The sequence below is a fragment of the Saccoglossus kowalevskii genome, chromosome 2, assembly GCF_978046115.1.
Source record: "Saccoglossus kowalevskii chromosome 2, keSacKowa6.1, whole genome shotgun sequence".
Taxonomy (NCBI): Eukaryota; Metazoa; Hemichordata; class Enteropneusta; family Harrimaniidae; genus Saccoglossus; species Saccoglossus kowalevskii.
In genome coordinates, this window is record NC_140642.1 from 41,256,526 (window position 1) to 41,272,495 (window position 15,970).

The 15,970-nt window shown below is 33.8% G+C and overlaps 1 protein-coding gene across 4 annotated transcripts in view; it reads right to left on the reverse strand.

The window, feature by feature from the left end:
• LOC144354711 (uncharacterized) overlaps positions 1-15,970 on the reverse strand; it is a 34,429-nt gene that overhangs the window by 17,059 nt on the left and 1,400 nt on the right. For 2 of the 4 annotated variants that reach the window (XM_085495648.1, XM_085495650.1), the window contains 6 exons: positions 15,136-15,293; positions 14,715-14,859; positions 10,615-10,721; positions 6,961-7,108; positions 5,261-6,477; positions 4,638-4,743 (listed from right to left, as the gene is read on the reverse strand). In XM_085495648.1, the coding sequence (XP_085351774.1) occupies positions 4,638-4,743; positions 5,261-6,477; positions 6,961-7,108; positions 10,615-10,721; positions 14,715-14,859; positions 15,136-15,276 (1,864 nt within the window). In that variant the 5' untranslated portion in view covers positions 15,277-15,293. Of the gene's footprint in view, positions 1-4,637; positions 4,744-5,260; positions 6,478-6,960; positions 7,109-10,614; positions 10,722-14,714; positions 14,860-15,135; positions 15,294-15,970 lie in introns of those variants that run through there. The other 2 variants (XM_085495654.1, XM_085495657.1) reach the window with 2 other exon arrangements.

Sequence of the window (15,970 nt, forward strand, 5' to 3'; positions counted from 1 at the left end):
AAGCCATGCATGGCACAGTCCCCGTTAGTTATCGAATTTAAGATATATAGTTTTGTTTATAGTAATATTGCTAGAAAAAAACATATCAGGAATATGATTATGATGATTGTTTAACATTAAAATAATTGACATTTGTATCTGAAAGAATATTGCGAGATATTGCTCTGGAACAGCATTAATTAAAACAAAATCAGCCATTTTGAATACATGTATAATGAATATATAAAATTTGAACATAATCAGTCAAAGCATGTCAGAGATATGGCACTAAAGCTGCATTCATTAATACAAAATGACCAGTTGGCCATTTTTAATCCGATCTGCAAAAATAAAATGACGTGCATCAGGAACCCATAATGTCTAATGTATGTACCAAGTTTGAACAAAATCCATCTGTAAACAGCCGGGAAATGCTTGATTTCGATGATTTTTTAGCACAAAAATGGCCACCATTCGGTCATTATTTAATAGGATCGTCAAACCAATATAACTGTAAATCTATGACATGATCTATAATGAATATTTGAAATTTGAACATAATCAGTCAAAGCAAGTCAGAATTATGGCACTTGAACCACATTCATTAAAACAAAATGGCTACCAGTCGGCCATTTTTAATCTTATCTGAAAAACAAAACGATGTGCATCAAGGTCCTATAATGTCTAATGTATATACCAATCTTGAACAATATCCATCTGTAAACAGCTGAAAAATGCTTGATTTTGGTGATTTTTAGCACAAAAATGGCCGCCATTTGGCCATCTTAAATCAGATCGTGCATATGTATAAGGTCTCATGCCACGAATTAACCAATGGCTGCTCGTAGCCCTTGGTTAATTTAAATGCCTTGCAAGAACCAATAAAATTTTTTAAATATTTTTTTCTCAGGTGCTCCCTGTTTGAGGGCGTAATTACCTGGGTCAAAGGTGAGACCAACATGTGGTCTTTTGTTTACTACTTAGCGGCTGTGTACCTGTGGGTTTATTCTGTGTGTATTCGAATGTTCTAATCTTGGTGTTTTTCCAGTGATTTCTCTTGGTGCAATCCAAAAACAGTAGGTGTGTCTTGTTTACCTGAGATTTTGAGCAGGCCAACATGTTAGTTTTTTTCATATGGTTGATTACTGGCATGTTGATTTCCCATTTTTGAGCCATGTTTTCAACTTTCGTCATCATTTTCATATAGCAATCTCGTCATATGTTAACATTGTCGTCTATGGAAATTCAATTAGTGGTATGAGCCCTGAATATCATGTATGATGTATGTGTGAAGTTTGATTGTGATTGGTCCAGGCATTTCTAAGATACAGGTACATAAGTCCCGGACGTACATAAGTCCCCGTTTTTGTTGTAATAGTTAAAGAACATAGTTGAACTCTGGTAACCTTGCCCTTTGTTATATAATATAATTCCCTTTATCATAGTTTGTTTCAATATAAATATGCATTGTCATAATTAATTTTGAATACAAACAAGTTTTGGGGTTGAACCAACAGTGGGGAATCAGTCTACCGAATGTCCTTAAAAGATGTAAATATCTTACAAAAACATTGGTGCCTTATTTGTTTAATTATTATAAGGGACATAATTTCCAGCTTTCTTCAAAGTAATTCAGATATTTTAGTATAAAAACAAATGTCTCATTGAAAAAAAAAGTGCTGCATTTAGATGTGAATAGATTCATAAAACATGCAAGATAACAGAAAATTTTAACTGGCTTTAGTCCAAGTATTTTGTACAGGTGTCTGTCAAAAATTAATGATTCACTGAGACAAATATGAACTGCCTCATTGTGTGACTACTGTATTATATGAAAAGTAAAAAAAAACACCCTTTATGAATAGCTATCATGTTGCAAGCTCTGCTTTGTATGCAAATCAACTTAAATAGTTGGCGTCCAGTGGAGGGAGAAGTCAACAGTACTGTTGCCTCCTGAGAACCTACATCTTCAAACACTGCAATCTTTGTTTGAAGTGAGTTTTTAAACTAGTATTATAAAAACTCTATCATTCTATTCTAATAGCTGAAACATATTCCTGTGAGTTTTCATTTGTCGAATGAACTGTTTGTCAAATACAGAATACATATATTTTAGAATAATTTTCTTTTTAAAATGTGGATGAAATGTTTTGCTTTTAATGTATTTTTTATGTATTGTTTTTGATTTGATAACTTTGAACTAAACAGATTTTCTATTAGCTTCAGATCTTGATCAAAGTTAGGCACCCAATTCATAGGAGTGCTTATATTGATTTTCTGACATCTTGTTTTCTGTAAAGATTTTATTGGTAGGTTTGCAAATGTGTATCAGACTGTGCAATCTCTCCATGAGTTGGTTTTGAAACCCAGTATGGGATTCTGAGATACATTACCAAGGATATTATTACAAGATAAATGATTTGCTTCATTGAACACATACAACAATGCATATTTCCACTGAGATCAGTGACCTTTGATGTGTATCACCAGTGATCAGTCAAGTAGAAACAGTCAAAATATTTTATCAGATTTTCTCAATTTTTGCATGATATTTTCATACAGAACATCTGTTGTTCAAACTCAGGGAAGAATTTATACTGATGAATAAGGTGACCAAGTTTGATAAAGTTTGGAATAGAATTAGTAAAGTTATTATGCACACAATAACAATTATTAATGACAACAACAACAACAACGACGACGACAACGCCGGACAAAATTTTTCCCTTAATATACCTTTCCCTTCCATCTTTGATGGTATGGGCAAGGTAAAAAGGGATAAAACATCATATCATTCATGAAACCAGGGTAATTTTACTGTTTCTTTAAATCTATGTAGTTTTCCTTATATACCTTGTTATTACTTGATATTACGGGCCCGTGCGTTTTTATTATGGTCATGTACTCGTGACGTAATGGAAAAGTTTTGCCTCATAGCTATGGTTTTTGTTGACACTCGTTGAGACATGCTGCAGTGATTGGTTTGTCCTGCCTCTCCACTCACAAAACGAAGGCTCTTGAAAAATGGACTGAACGGCTAAGTACATGCGTTTAGGAAGCTCACAAAAAAGGTTCTAAATTCCAGCGATGGTGACTGCGAACACCAAAAAACGACCTTGATTCCAGGAAAGGACACTGCAAGGACTTTCTCTGTGGAATTTTGACCGAAGAGCACCAAGTTTAAACTGCGAGAATTGCTTTGCCAAAAACCTGCCAGGTCAGACTAAACAATCATTTTGTACTGCTACCGAAGGGACGTCGCCTCTTGTAATATCCAGCCTGTTGGAACTTCTTCTGGTTATGAACTGGTCAGTTATTTAGCAGCCAACAAGACATTGTATTTTGAATTCTGTTGCTGTAAACGAACATCACCGTTGCTGTTGTTTTCAAATATATATTTTAGTGTATTATAATTGCCGATTGTTTTGTCTCTGTTTGACAAGTTAGCCATCTCCCCAGGCGGTATAAATGCCTGTATGCTCCTCACCACACCAAATTGGCTAGCCCAAGATTTGAATACGATTTCTTTATGAAAATGGGAGATTCGCACCGGAGACCAAATCTGGGTTTTCCATGTCCTCTATTGTGTGTAAAACAAATTATCTCGCAGTGGACTTACAGTCCTACAACCATCGTATACAGATCTTGAACTGGAGTGGTTGTAGGACTGTATTACCTTTTGATGGTTCCTTCCCACATTGCGTAGCAGTGTCAACTGGTGGTCGTGGTGCGAGAAATACCCAAGTTTTATTTACATAACCCTAAGCTATGCAAAATTTGAGAGATTCACAGTTTAGCGGTTGGCAATTAACATACATCATCAGACTAGTTATACAACAGAGTTGCAACGCCTATTGTTTAAGGTGTTAATCAGCTTAATTGTACATGCTATGTGTGTCAAAGTTTACCGAACACCGGATATTCTGCACACTTCGCGCTTCTTTGGAAATTGTGTATTTCTTTGTAAAACAAATCCAGACATTTTTAAAACAACGTTCTGGACATTTTACCTTTTTAAGAATTGACCAACATTTAGGCGAGTTACAAGTAACTGAATGTCTTAGTATATACCTCAAATAGTTTTTGAATATATAATGAATTTCTCTGAAATGATGCAGATTTTGCGGAAGGTTTCTCATTTTTTTTCGGGAAGGGCATATCGCTACGTTTCAAGTGATCATACCACTTTGTGTGTTAACACTTTTGTTTTCTTTTCAGGGGTACCAAAACATGGGATAGCTGGTGTCATATACATGATATCTCTCAGCTTATCAGTATTGTTAAAAACTGGAGGTGTGTTATTTTTGTCGAGTTCTATTTCATAGTACTGTAACTATCTTCCCCAGATTAAATTCTTACGTAAATGTTATTTTCGAATTTCAGTGTGGTCATGGAGGTAATAAGAATTACCTACCCGGTATGTCTCGCGATAGTTAATCGAATATGAATAGATCTCGCGTTATTTTGTGATAATCTTGTTGATTCGCAACGTTTACTCGGTATGATAAGAACTGTTAATCTAAACAAATGTAGCATTACTTCAAAAGAAAACGCCGCCTTGCAAGTCTGTTGTATTACTAGTCTGAGATACATCTAAGGGCAGCCATTATACACTTTACAACTACAAATAACATGGTTGGCAATGTACTGAATCATACCTGGAATTCTCTTGGCAAAGTTAATAATAGCAGTTATGTGCCCCACAATTTGTTCTTTCATTAGCAGCCACTCAGCTTCAAAGAATATATCTGGATTTGATTTAAGCTGAAAGTAAAAATTTCAAACATCATAATTTTATGTTGAGTGAGTTGGAGCAACATTATAATATGGGACACAATTATGTGAAAGTAACTGTACTTACATTGGCCGTAAACAAGATTCGTACAAGCAACTTATCAATAACCCCATCAACTTCCTTCAGTTGAAGCGACCGCAAATAAGATTTGAATGGATAATTTACAACTTCCTTTGTATAGTCAAAACAATATTGTAATATGAAAACAAACAACTTCGCCATAGTACAAACCTAGACAGAAATTTATTAATCCAAAATCAAGTGACAGCAGAGGAAGTGAGATCGTTTTCATAATATTAGATTATTTGATGGCACCAATAAGAAAGTCCCCTGCTATATTGCAATGTTCATAGGGAGTTTGCTAACTCCTCGTACAAATCTTGTTTGTGCCTGCTTTTAAAGAGAATATTTAACAATATAACAAGTATGATTACTTTATCAAAAATTCAAACATAGTTACTATAATGTTTTCAGTGATGTGTTCACCTTTTGGGCTGCTTTGCAAAATGTGGGCGAATTAGCATACGTTGAGAAGACCAGTGTTACTCTATCATAGGCTCTTGCCATTTCAAACATAAACTGCTCTTGTTCAAAAGTTGTCCTTTTCTGTTTAGTCACTTCTACCGGACTAGGTTTAGGTTCACATTTTATTTGCATTTGATTAGCAGTAACACCCAAAAGGTCTTGAGTCGGTGGGGTAGTCTTTGATATCAATGCTTGAGTCTCTTGTATTAGTTCTTCTGTAATCTTATCAATGTCCTTAGAGATTCCCTTCATTTTTTTACTCTCATGTTCACCTGATGGTGTACACTGTGAGTCAGTGCGCGATGATACTGCCGAGAGAGACTTAACACTCTCTTCTTCATCCCTAGAATGTGTTCGCTGTAGCACTGTATTAAGTCCAGATATTGATGTTTTTTGTTCGATATTCATCAGAGATTTGACTAGATTTTCTGTATTAGATTTACTAGGCACAACCATGTTCTGTGAAAACTCTTTATTTTCACTCAAGGTTCTCCAAGTACTTGATTGATTTCTGTTCAGTGCTGATGCGACCTTGGATGAGTACGTACTGCTTGGAGATACGATGGATTTTACTTCATCTTTGTCAACAATATTGCAAACTTTGTCAGATATATCACTTTTCCTAATTTGCACACTTTTATTCTGCATCAGGTTGTTTACTATGTCTTCATTTTGACAACTTTCTAGACATGAACCAGGCTGACTAATCATTGGAGAATCAACTAGTTCACTTAAAACACTATTAGCAGTGCTACAGATTACAGAGTCTGTACAATGGCTATCCTGTCCTGACTTTTCAATATTAGACATGCTAAGTACACCATCATCTTCTGATAAGTTTTCGATTACAGACTTGTTGAGACCGATGCCATCATTCACTGACTCGGTTGAACCACTGCCATTATTTTCCAACACATTGACATTCTCTAAGCCTACAGCTGACAATGTTTTACTAGTCTCAGAAGGTGATTTTCCATGGTCAATATCGTCACTGTTTTTTTTCTGGAATACTGCATTGACTGTGATTGGATCAATGGTCAGATGTCCCGACTGGTTCAACCTAGTATGATTTATCACTGGTTTAAGTAATCCCGCACATTTCCATGGAATATCTTTCTTATTTTCAAATTCATCACTGGCCTTGTCCAGAATTTTGAGGTGTCTTCCAAGTTTGATTCCTAAAACAAATAAAAGTTTTTTCCATTAAACATGTAATGGTCATGGATTGCAATGGTTTGGTCAAAATATGTCAGCAAATTGTCATTTAAAAATATGTGAATAAAAAATTGCAGAAAACAAATGAAGTCTCGTAGCTAGGAAATTTAGTGTCATAGGGATGTATATGATGTCCTTTTGAAATTTATAGAAATGTAATACACCATGGATAATTGACATGTAAGTGGCTAATCACAATTACAGTACATCTCCAGTAGAAGCACACATGAAAAAAAATTTTGGATCATTTAAATCATTAAAGAGCGTGTGTTCGAATTTCATGTAAATAAACAATGTATTTTACATGCGTTGTATACATTGCTATGAGTCCCATATCGAACAGGACGCGGCACGATGACTATCGCCCTTTAAACTTATTTTAACCATAGTGAAACCTCTAACAAGCACAAAAGCAAACAATGGAAACAATAAATAACAGTGTATACCATCTCTTGACATTCCAACGCTAAGACACTTGTCAAATCTACAATACCGACAGACATTCCTGGTCAACAGAGTAATTTCACAAGGTTGATCTTTGTTACAGTGACAATGATAAAATGAACTGTCTTTTAAACTTCTTCTGAAGAATCCCTGTAAGTATAAAACAAACTGTCATAAGGGTCACATAAAGAGTTACATGTATACTAGTTAGAGGAGCATTCACTTGTATTCATTCAAATAGAAATTAATGACTGAAACACTTACTGGCAGCCACATGATAACTTAATAATATCAGAGAGTTGGGAAATAGTAACCATGATGAAAATAGTTTGAAAGAATTAATCATGGCCTCCACATCATAATATGAATACATAGGATATACATTGCCCAACTTTATTGAATGTGTAACATGATGTATGTGTATACTTTGAACATGGTCAGTTCAGCTATGTTAGCAACATGGCTCCAAAAACAGCATTGGTTAAAAATAAAATTGACATCAGTCAGCCATTTTTACTAAAATCTTAGATAAACAAGCCACTGAGAATGTCACAGCACTTTGTTCTAGTAAATCAATACATGACAAATGAAATGTCAACATTTATATGGTTCTTTTTTTTCAAGTACATGTACACTGAACTAATGACTTGGACTGCCAAACAATTTAACATGTGTGAGTCTCTAATATCTATGTTTTCAAATTCAAAGTTCTAGTGCATTATGGGATAGTTATGTTAGATTGCGAGAACAGATATGCTGTATGATGCTGTCATAACTATCCCACAATACACAATGATTTGTAAGTGCTCTATGATCTATAGCTGTCATTCAACCACCTTGAATTGTGATGCAAATCAACTGTTGTTGATATGTGAAAACACAGTTGTCTGTGAACTAAGTTTCAACCTAACAGTTGAGTTTGAGATATAAGCAGAAAACATGCAAAAACACTAAAATTATTGACTTTTGTCTTTTCTGACAGTGACATGTTGCATTGGATTGTAAAAAGTCAATTTTGTTGGAATGATAACACACAATTATATGTGAACCTTGTTTAGAGTGCATGGGTTTGAGATATAAGCCAAAATAGGTAAGAAAGAACAGAAATTGATGATTTTCGGCAAACAAAATGGCTACAAAGCAACCATCTTGAATTGGAGTGTGGCGTAATCAAACTTCCTTGTTGTGCTCTCTCACAATCATCTGTGACCCAAGTGTGAATTTTAGAAATTGTACAAATTTGTCAAACAAAATGGCTGCTGGTCATCCATACTGCATAGCATCTAAAAAAAATCAACTTGCATCTCTGTGGAATAATATACTGCCTCTGTATCAAATCTGAATAAAATTATATTCTCAAGTTATAAGCAAAAATGAACAAAAACAATTTTTGATGAACAATATGGCCGCTAGTCGGAACATGGACTGACACATTTAAAAAAAAATACCAGGAGAAATAAAAACAAGCAGCCTGTCGGCTGAGATAGCTCCGCTGTTAGCAATGCACATGGCAATTAAAGAACAGAAGATATCATTAGAAAATGAACAAATCTGAGAGAGGTCCACATGTAGTACCTATATGTATAATATATCAAAGCAATTGGACTTGCGGTTTTCAACAAGAAGTCGAAAATATCACTTTTTACCAAAAATTACAAAAATATTCATCAAAATTAGAGAATTAAAGATATCATCATGAAATGAACAAATCTGAGAGAGGTCCACATGTAGTACCTATATATGTAATATCAAAGCAATCGGACTTGCGGTTTTCAACAAGAAGTCGAAAATATCACTTTTTACCAAAAATTACAAAAATATTCACCGAAATTAGAGAATTAAAGATATCATTACAAAATGAACAAATCTGAGAGAGGTCCACATGTAGTGTAGTACCTATATATGTAATATCAAAGCAATTGGACTTGCGGTTTTCAACAAGAAGTCGAAAATATCACTTTTTACCAAAAATTACAAAAATATTCACCAAAATTAGAGAATTAAAGATATCATTACAAAATGAACAAATCTGAGAGAGGTCCACATGTAGTACCTATATATGTAATATCAAAGCAATTGGACTTGCGGTTTTCAACAAGAGGTCGAAAACATCACTTTTTACCAAAAATTACAAAAATATTCACCAAAATTAGAGAATTGAAGATATCATTACAAAATGAACAAATCTGAGAGAGGTTGACATGTAGTACCTATATATGTAAATATCAAAGCAATTGGACTTGCGGTTTTCAACAAGAAGTCGAAAATATCACTTTTTACCAAAAATGACAAAAATATTCACCAAAATTAGAGAATTAAAGATATCATTACAAAATGAACAAATCTGAGAGAGGTCCACATGTAGTACCTATATATGTAATATCAAAGCAATTGCACTTGCGGTTTTCAACAAGAAGTCGAAAATATCACTTTTTACTAAAAATGACAAAAATATTCACCAAAATTAGAGAATTGAAGATATCATCATGAAATGAACAAATCTGAGAGAGGTCTACCCAAGGTACATATACACCAAGTATCAAAGCATTCAGGCTTGTAGTTTTCAAGAAGAAGTTGAAAAAGTAAAACATTGACACGGACGACGACGACGACGGACAATCACTCATATGATAAGCTCCGCTCGACAAAGTCGACAGCGGAGCTAAAAATAGATAATTATTATTATGCACATTGATTAATTAATAAGTAGTCATTTTGGTAGTATTCATTGTACTGCCTCCCCAGACTAATGTTATTATCTATTCTTATACATCTGTCACCGTAACACCATAAGTTACAGGCTGCCATAATTTTGAGGTATTTTACAAGGTATTCTCATTCTAACATATAAGGAAATGTGAATTCCAAGTATGGAATGAATATGCGTGTAAGCGACCTCTAACAATAACAAGCTGAGATAGCTCCGCTGTTAGCAATGCACATTTCAATTAAAGAACTGAAAATCACTAGAAAATGAACAATATGTATAGTATCAAAGCAATCAGACTCTGTTTTCAACAAGAATTTGAAAATATCACTTTTTAACAAAAATGACAAAAATAATTATATTCATTAAAACTAGATAATTGAAGATAGCATCATGAAATGAACAAATCTAAGAGAGGTCTGCCCAAGGTACATATAAACCAAGTATCAAGGCATTCAGGCTTGTAGTTTTCAAGAAAAAGTCAAAAAAGTAAAACATTGACAAGGACGGCAACGGACGGCGCTGGATGCCAATGGACAATCACTCATATGATAAGCAAACATGGCTGCCACTAGGATTTGACCAGACTCCACACAAAAAAGTTCTCTGATTCTGTTCTAAACTATTTGGATTTTGGCATTCCCATGATGTATCCTTGAATAGAAAAGATGTATAATAATAAGATTATTACGAAGATACCTCCAAATATGCACTCAGACAGTACACCATCGCATCGACCTCTGCTGCGCGTTGGTTAATACTTCTGCTATACTGTCCTCGTGCATACTTTGAGGTATCCTCATAATAACCTCATACTATTGCATTTAAAGTCAGCGCTTACTAAATTGCATAAACTTTTATTAGAAACTTTTTTTTTAATTAAAACATTGAATTCTCTTTCGAAAATTCATGTTCAGCAAGATTGAGGCAATAGATGTTGAATTCTTACTTTGCATCCTTCACATGTATACACCCCAAAGTGTATGCCTGATGAGAGATCACCGCATACCCTGCATTTCATCTGATTATCACATGTTGATTTCATCTGCACGCGACCTGTAAACAAAGACACATCATTAATTATGCTACAATTTAAATCACAATGAATGCAGCAAATTGCTGTATTATTCAGTTCATACCCGCACATACCATTGCTATATTATTCAGTTCATACCCGTACATACCATTGCTGTATTATTCAATTCCTACCCGTACATACCATTGCTGTATTATTCAGTTCATACCCGTACATACCATTGCTGTATTATTCAGTTCATACCCGTACATACCATTGCTGTATTATTCAGTTCATACCCGTACATACCATTGCTGTATTATTCAGTTCATACCCGTACATACCATTGCTGTATTATTCAATTCATACCCGTACATACCATTGCTGTATTATTCAGTTCATACCCGTACATACCATTGCTGTATTATTCAGTTCATACCCGTACATACCATTGCTGTATTATTCAGTTCATACCCGTACATACCATTGCTGTATTATTCAGTTCATACCCGTACATGTACATACCATTGCTGTATTATTCAGTTCATACCCGTACATACCATTGCTGTATTATTCAGTTCATACCCGTACATACTATTGCTGTATTATTCAGTTCATACCCATACATACCATTGCTGTATTATTCAGTTCATACCCATACATACCATTGCTGTATTATTCAGTTCATACCTGTACATACCATTGCTGTATTATTCAGTTCATACCCGTACATACTATTGCTGTATTATTCAGTTCATACCCGTACATACCATTGCTGTATTATTCAGTTCATACCCGTACATACCATTGCTGTATTATTCAGTTCATACCCGTACATACCATTTCTGTATTATTCAGTTCATACCCGTACATACCATTTCTGTATTATTCAGTTCATACCCGTACATACCATTGCTGTATTATTCAGTTCATACCCGTACATACTATTGCTGTATTATTCAGTTCATACCCGTACATACCATTGCTGTATTATTCAGTTCATACCCATACATACCATTGCTGTATTATTCAGTTCATACCCATACATACCATTGCTGTATTATTCAGTTCATACCCGTACATACCATTGCTGTATTATTCAGTTCATACCCGTACATACCATTGCTGTATTATTCAGTTCATACCCGTACATACCATTGCTGTATTATTCAGTTCATACCCGTACATACCATTGCTGTATTATTCAGTTCATACCCGTACATACCATTGCTGTATTATGCAATTCATACCCGTACATGCCATTGCTGTATTATTCAATTCATACCCGTACATACCATTGCTGTATTATTCAGTTCATACCCATACATACCATTGCTGTATTATTCAGTTCATACCCGTACATACCATTGCTGTATTATGCAATTCATACCCGTACATGCCATTGCTGTATTATTCAATTCATACCCGTACATACCATTGCTGTATTATTCAGTTCATACCCGTACATACATGTACCATTGCTGTATTATTCAGTTCATACCCGTACATACCATTGCTGTATTATTCAGTTCATACCCATACATACCATTACTGTATTATTCAATTCATACCCGTACATACCATTTCTGTATTATTCAGTTCATACCCGTACATACCATTGCTGTATTATTCATCATACCCGTACATACCATTGCTGTATTATTCAATTCATACTTATACATACCATTGCTGTATTATTCAGTTCATACCCGTACATACTATTGCTGTATTATTCAGTTCATACCCGTACATACCATGGCCTTAGCCCTCTCCTTTTTAATATATTCGTGAACGATATTAAATCACACATTGAATCTGGCAAAAATGACCCACCAATGCTACTAAACAATAGGCTCTCTTGCTTACTTTATGCTGATGACTTGGTTCTTTTGTCAGAAACAAGTAGTGGTTTACAAAACGCTATTAACAATCTACAGGATTACTGCAAACAATGGATGCTACATATAAACATTTCTAAATCTAAATCAATGATCTTCAATAAATCAGGCAAGCTTCTAAATAATTTCAAATTCCAAATCAATGGCTCTGAATTAGAGAGAGTCTCAGCATATAAATATCTTGGAATGAAACTAAATTTAACAGGGAAATTTGATGTAGCACAACAGGATCTGAAAAATAGGGCACTGAAGGCATGTTTCAAAATTAAACAGCTACTATATTCAGAAACATTAATCCCAATTAAAATATACTTAAAAATGTTTGACTCAATGATCAAACCAATTCTTTTATACTGTTGTGAAATTTGGGCGGGTGACATTGTGAATAATAAAAAATACTTTATGAATCTCATGTCACCCATGGAAAAAATGCACATTAAATATTGCAAATTCCTACTCAAGGTCAATAGTAGAGCAACAAACATTGCATGCTTAATTGAATTAGGGAGATACCCATTAATTATCACTGGCATCAAACAAATGTTAAAATATTGGCTTAGAATTAAAAAAATGCCTGATAATACACTAATATATGATGCGTACAAGCTTGGCATCACTCTAGACAATTCTGGCACTCAAAACTGGGTATCCAGCATAAAAAATTGCCTAGAGTATACAAGCATGGAAAGTGCATGGAGTGATAAAAACATAGAAGATAACTTTATTGAACAAATAACTGACAAACTAATAACCAAATTTAAAGTACATGCCAGGAACACTCTAAACAACGATAATAAAGGCATCAACCACAAAAATAAACTTCGTACCTATAGGCAGCTAAAAAAGGACTTTACATTTGAAAAATACTTAGATATAATAAAAAACCCGCATCATCGATCTTCATTATCAAAATTTAGACTAAGTGCTCATGTTTTGCAGATTGAAATGGGAAGATACAGTAATGTAGAAATAAGTGACAGAAAATGTCCAGTCTGTGATGAAAATGAAATAGAGGATGAAGAACACTTCCTGCTCAAATGTAAACTCTACACAAATGTGAGAGAACCCCTAATTACCATGACAAAACATCTTAATAATATTACATCAAATGAAGAAAAAATGATAGCCATAATGACTAGTGATAATGAGTCAATTATAATAGAACTGTCGAAATATATTTACAACTGTTTCAATCTGAGAGAAGAAAATATTAAAAAAAACAGTATGTCATCTGCCTCAAAATCTAAATAGTTACATGTTTTTTAATTTTATTTAATGTGTTTAATGTTATTTTTTTATTTTTACTTCTTTTTTTTTTCTATACTTTATTGTACACTTTTGTCAAGATCCTAATAAGGATACGATTACAATAAAGATTATTATTATTACCATTTCTGTATTATTCAGTTCATACCCGTACATACCATTGCTGTATTATTCAGTTCATACCCGTACATACCATTTCTGTATTATTCAGTTCATACCCGTACATACCATTTCTGTATTATTCAGTTCATACCCGTACATACCATTGCTGTATTATTCAGTTCATACCCGTACATACCATTTCTGTATTATTCAGTTCATACCCGTACATACCATTTCTGTACTATTCAGTTCATACCCGTACATACCATTGCTGTATTATTCAATTCATACCCGTACATACTATTGCTGTATTATTCAGTTCATACCGTACATACCATTTCTGTATTATTCAGTTCATACCTGTACATACCATATACCCATGACTCTCGGGGTAGAACATTTTTTATTTACTTAATTAAAACAGGATAATGAGAAATTTATAACTTTCTTGAAATACCACTGTGTAATATTTCCATGTTTTTGTTCATTTTGATCAAGGCCAAAAAGCAAAGAACTTATAAGAAAAAATGGCAACAATATTATACAATTTTTGGGTGAAAATATTAACTTGTGTGAGGATTGTTAAAATCACACAGTATAACATCTATTACATGTTAGTTTCATAACTCCTAAATGGAACAGATTTTTGCAGAAAGATGTAATCTATGTATCAAAGATACAATTTGTTCCCAAGTAGAGAGGAGAACATTCCTACTGAACCTGAACAAATATCCAGCATAAATTAGGATATCAAGTAATATGATGTACCTGTTCTGGTCATACCGACAGCCAGACATTTGTGAAATCTACAATACTGACATAGTAACCTAGTTGCTGGAGTAATTTGACAATGCTTGTCTTGCACACAATAAAAACATGGGTCACCTTTCTTGGTACTTCTGATAAAAAAACTCTGTAAAGTAAAAAAAAAATATATTCATATACTAATACAGTTGATACGAAAACAGGATCTGATTACTCATCAAACTGTGTTCAAAACCACATACTAGTAGTTGACAGTACATTCAGTATATATGCACAAATCAAAAAATAAGCTGACTACAATAGTTTTGACTTCCATTATATCAGAGATCATACCTACTTGGACAGGTTGTATGTAAGGTGCCAGCTTACATCAGTAACTGACCTGACTTTTTAGCATCTGACAGATATGAAAAAGGCGGCTTACCTTACAGGCTTCACATACTATTGCACCAAAGTATTTGCCAGCTGCCTTGTCACTGCATACCACACATACTACATCCATGGTTGTACTGCTAACCTCAGCTACACCATCATCTGCCTTTGATGGAACAACAGAAGTCATCATTTAAATACTACAGTTACCTATATGTTAAATAGAAATAATTTTATTTTAGCAAGAATCCTGGAAATTGTGTATACCAGGTACTCGTACATTTTCACCAGCTGTGGTTCATGCAAAACAAAGTGATATTACTGTCACAGTAATACTTTGCAAAGTATGAACATTATCATTTCTACCCAAAATGATGACATAATTAACTAAAAATAGATAAGAAGATTGATGTTTTTGAAGTGTATTTTAAATTAGGTATAATGGGTTGGAATGCATATCAATCATACAGTCAAAAAAGCCTAACAAATTTGGTCCAAAAATGTTCTCCATATCTCCTGGTATTTTCACAAGGGACATACATAAGTTTTTTTTTATTTAATGTACTGTGATGTAGTAAATGATTGAAAACTAACTTAGACATCATCACATTTATAATTATGTTCTCACAAAATCCCAAGGAAAATATAAAATAAAAATCCCTGTCCAATATTTCTTTTAGGCTGTTACTGGAACACAAAAATTGTTTTATTTGGCTTTACTCACAAAATCTCTAAATAAATGTCACTTTAAGAAATAGGAAATAAACATTTGAGAATACCCCATATTTGAAAAGAAATTTGTTTTATTCACTATAACCATCATTTCTTTGAATTTACAAATGAAGAAACTCAGAACAAAAGTAACCATCATCTGAACCAAACTTAAA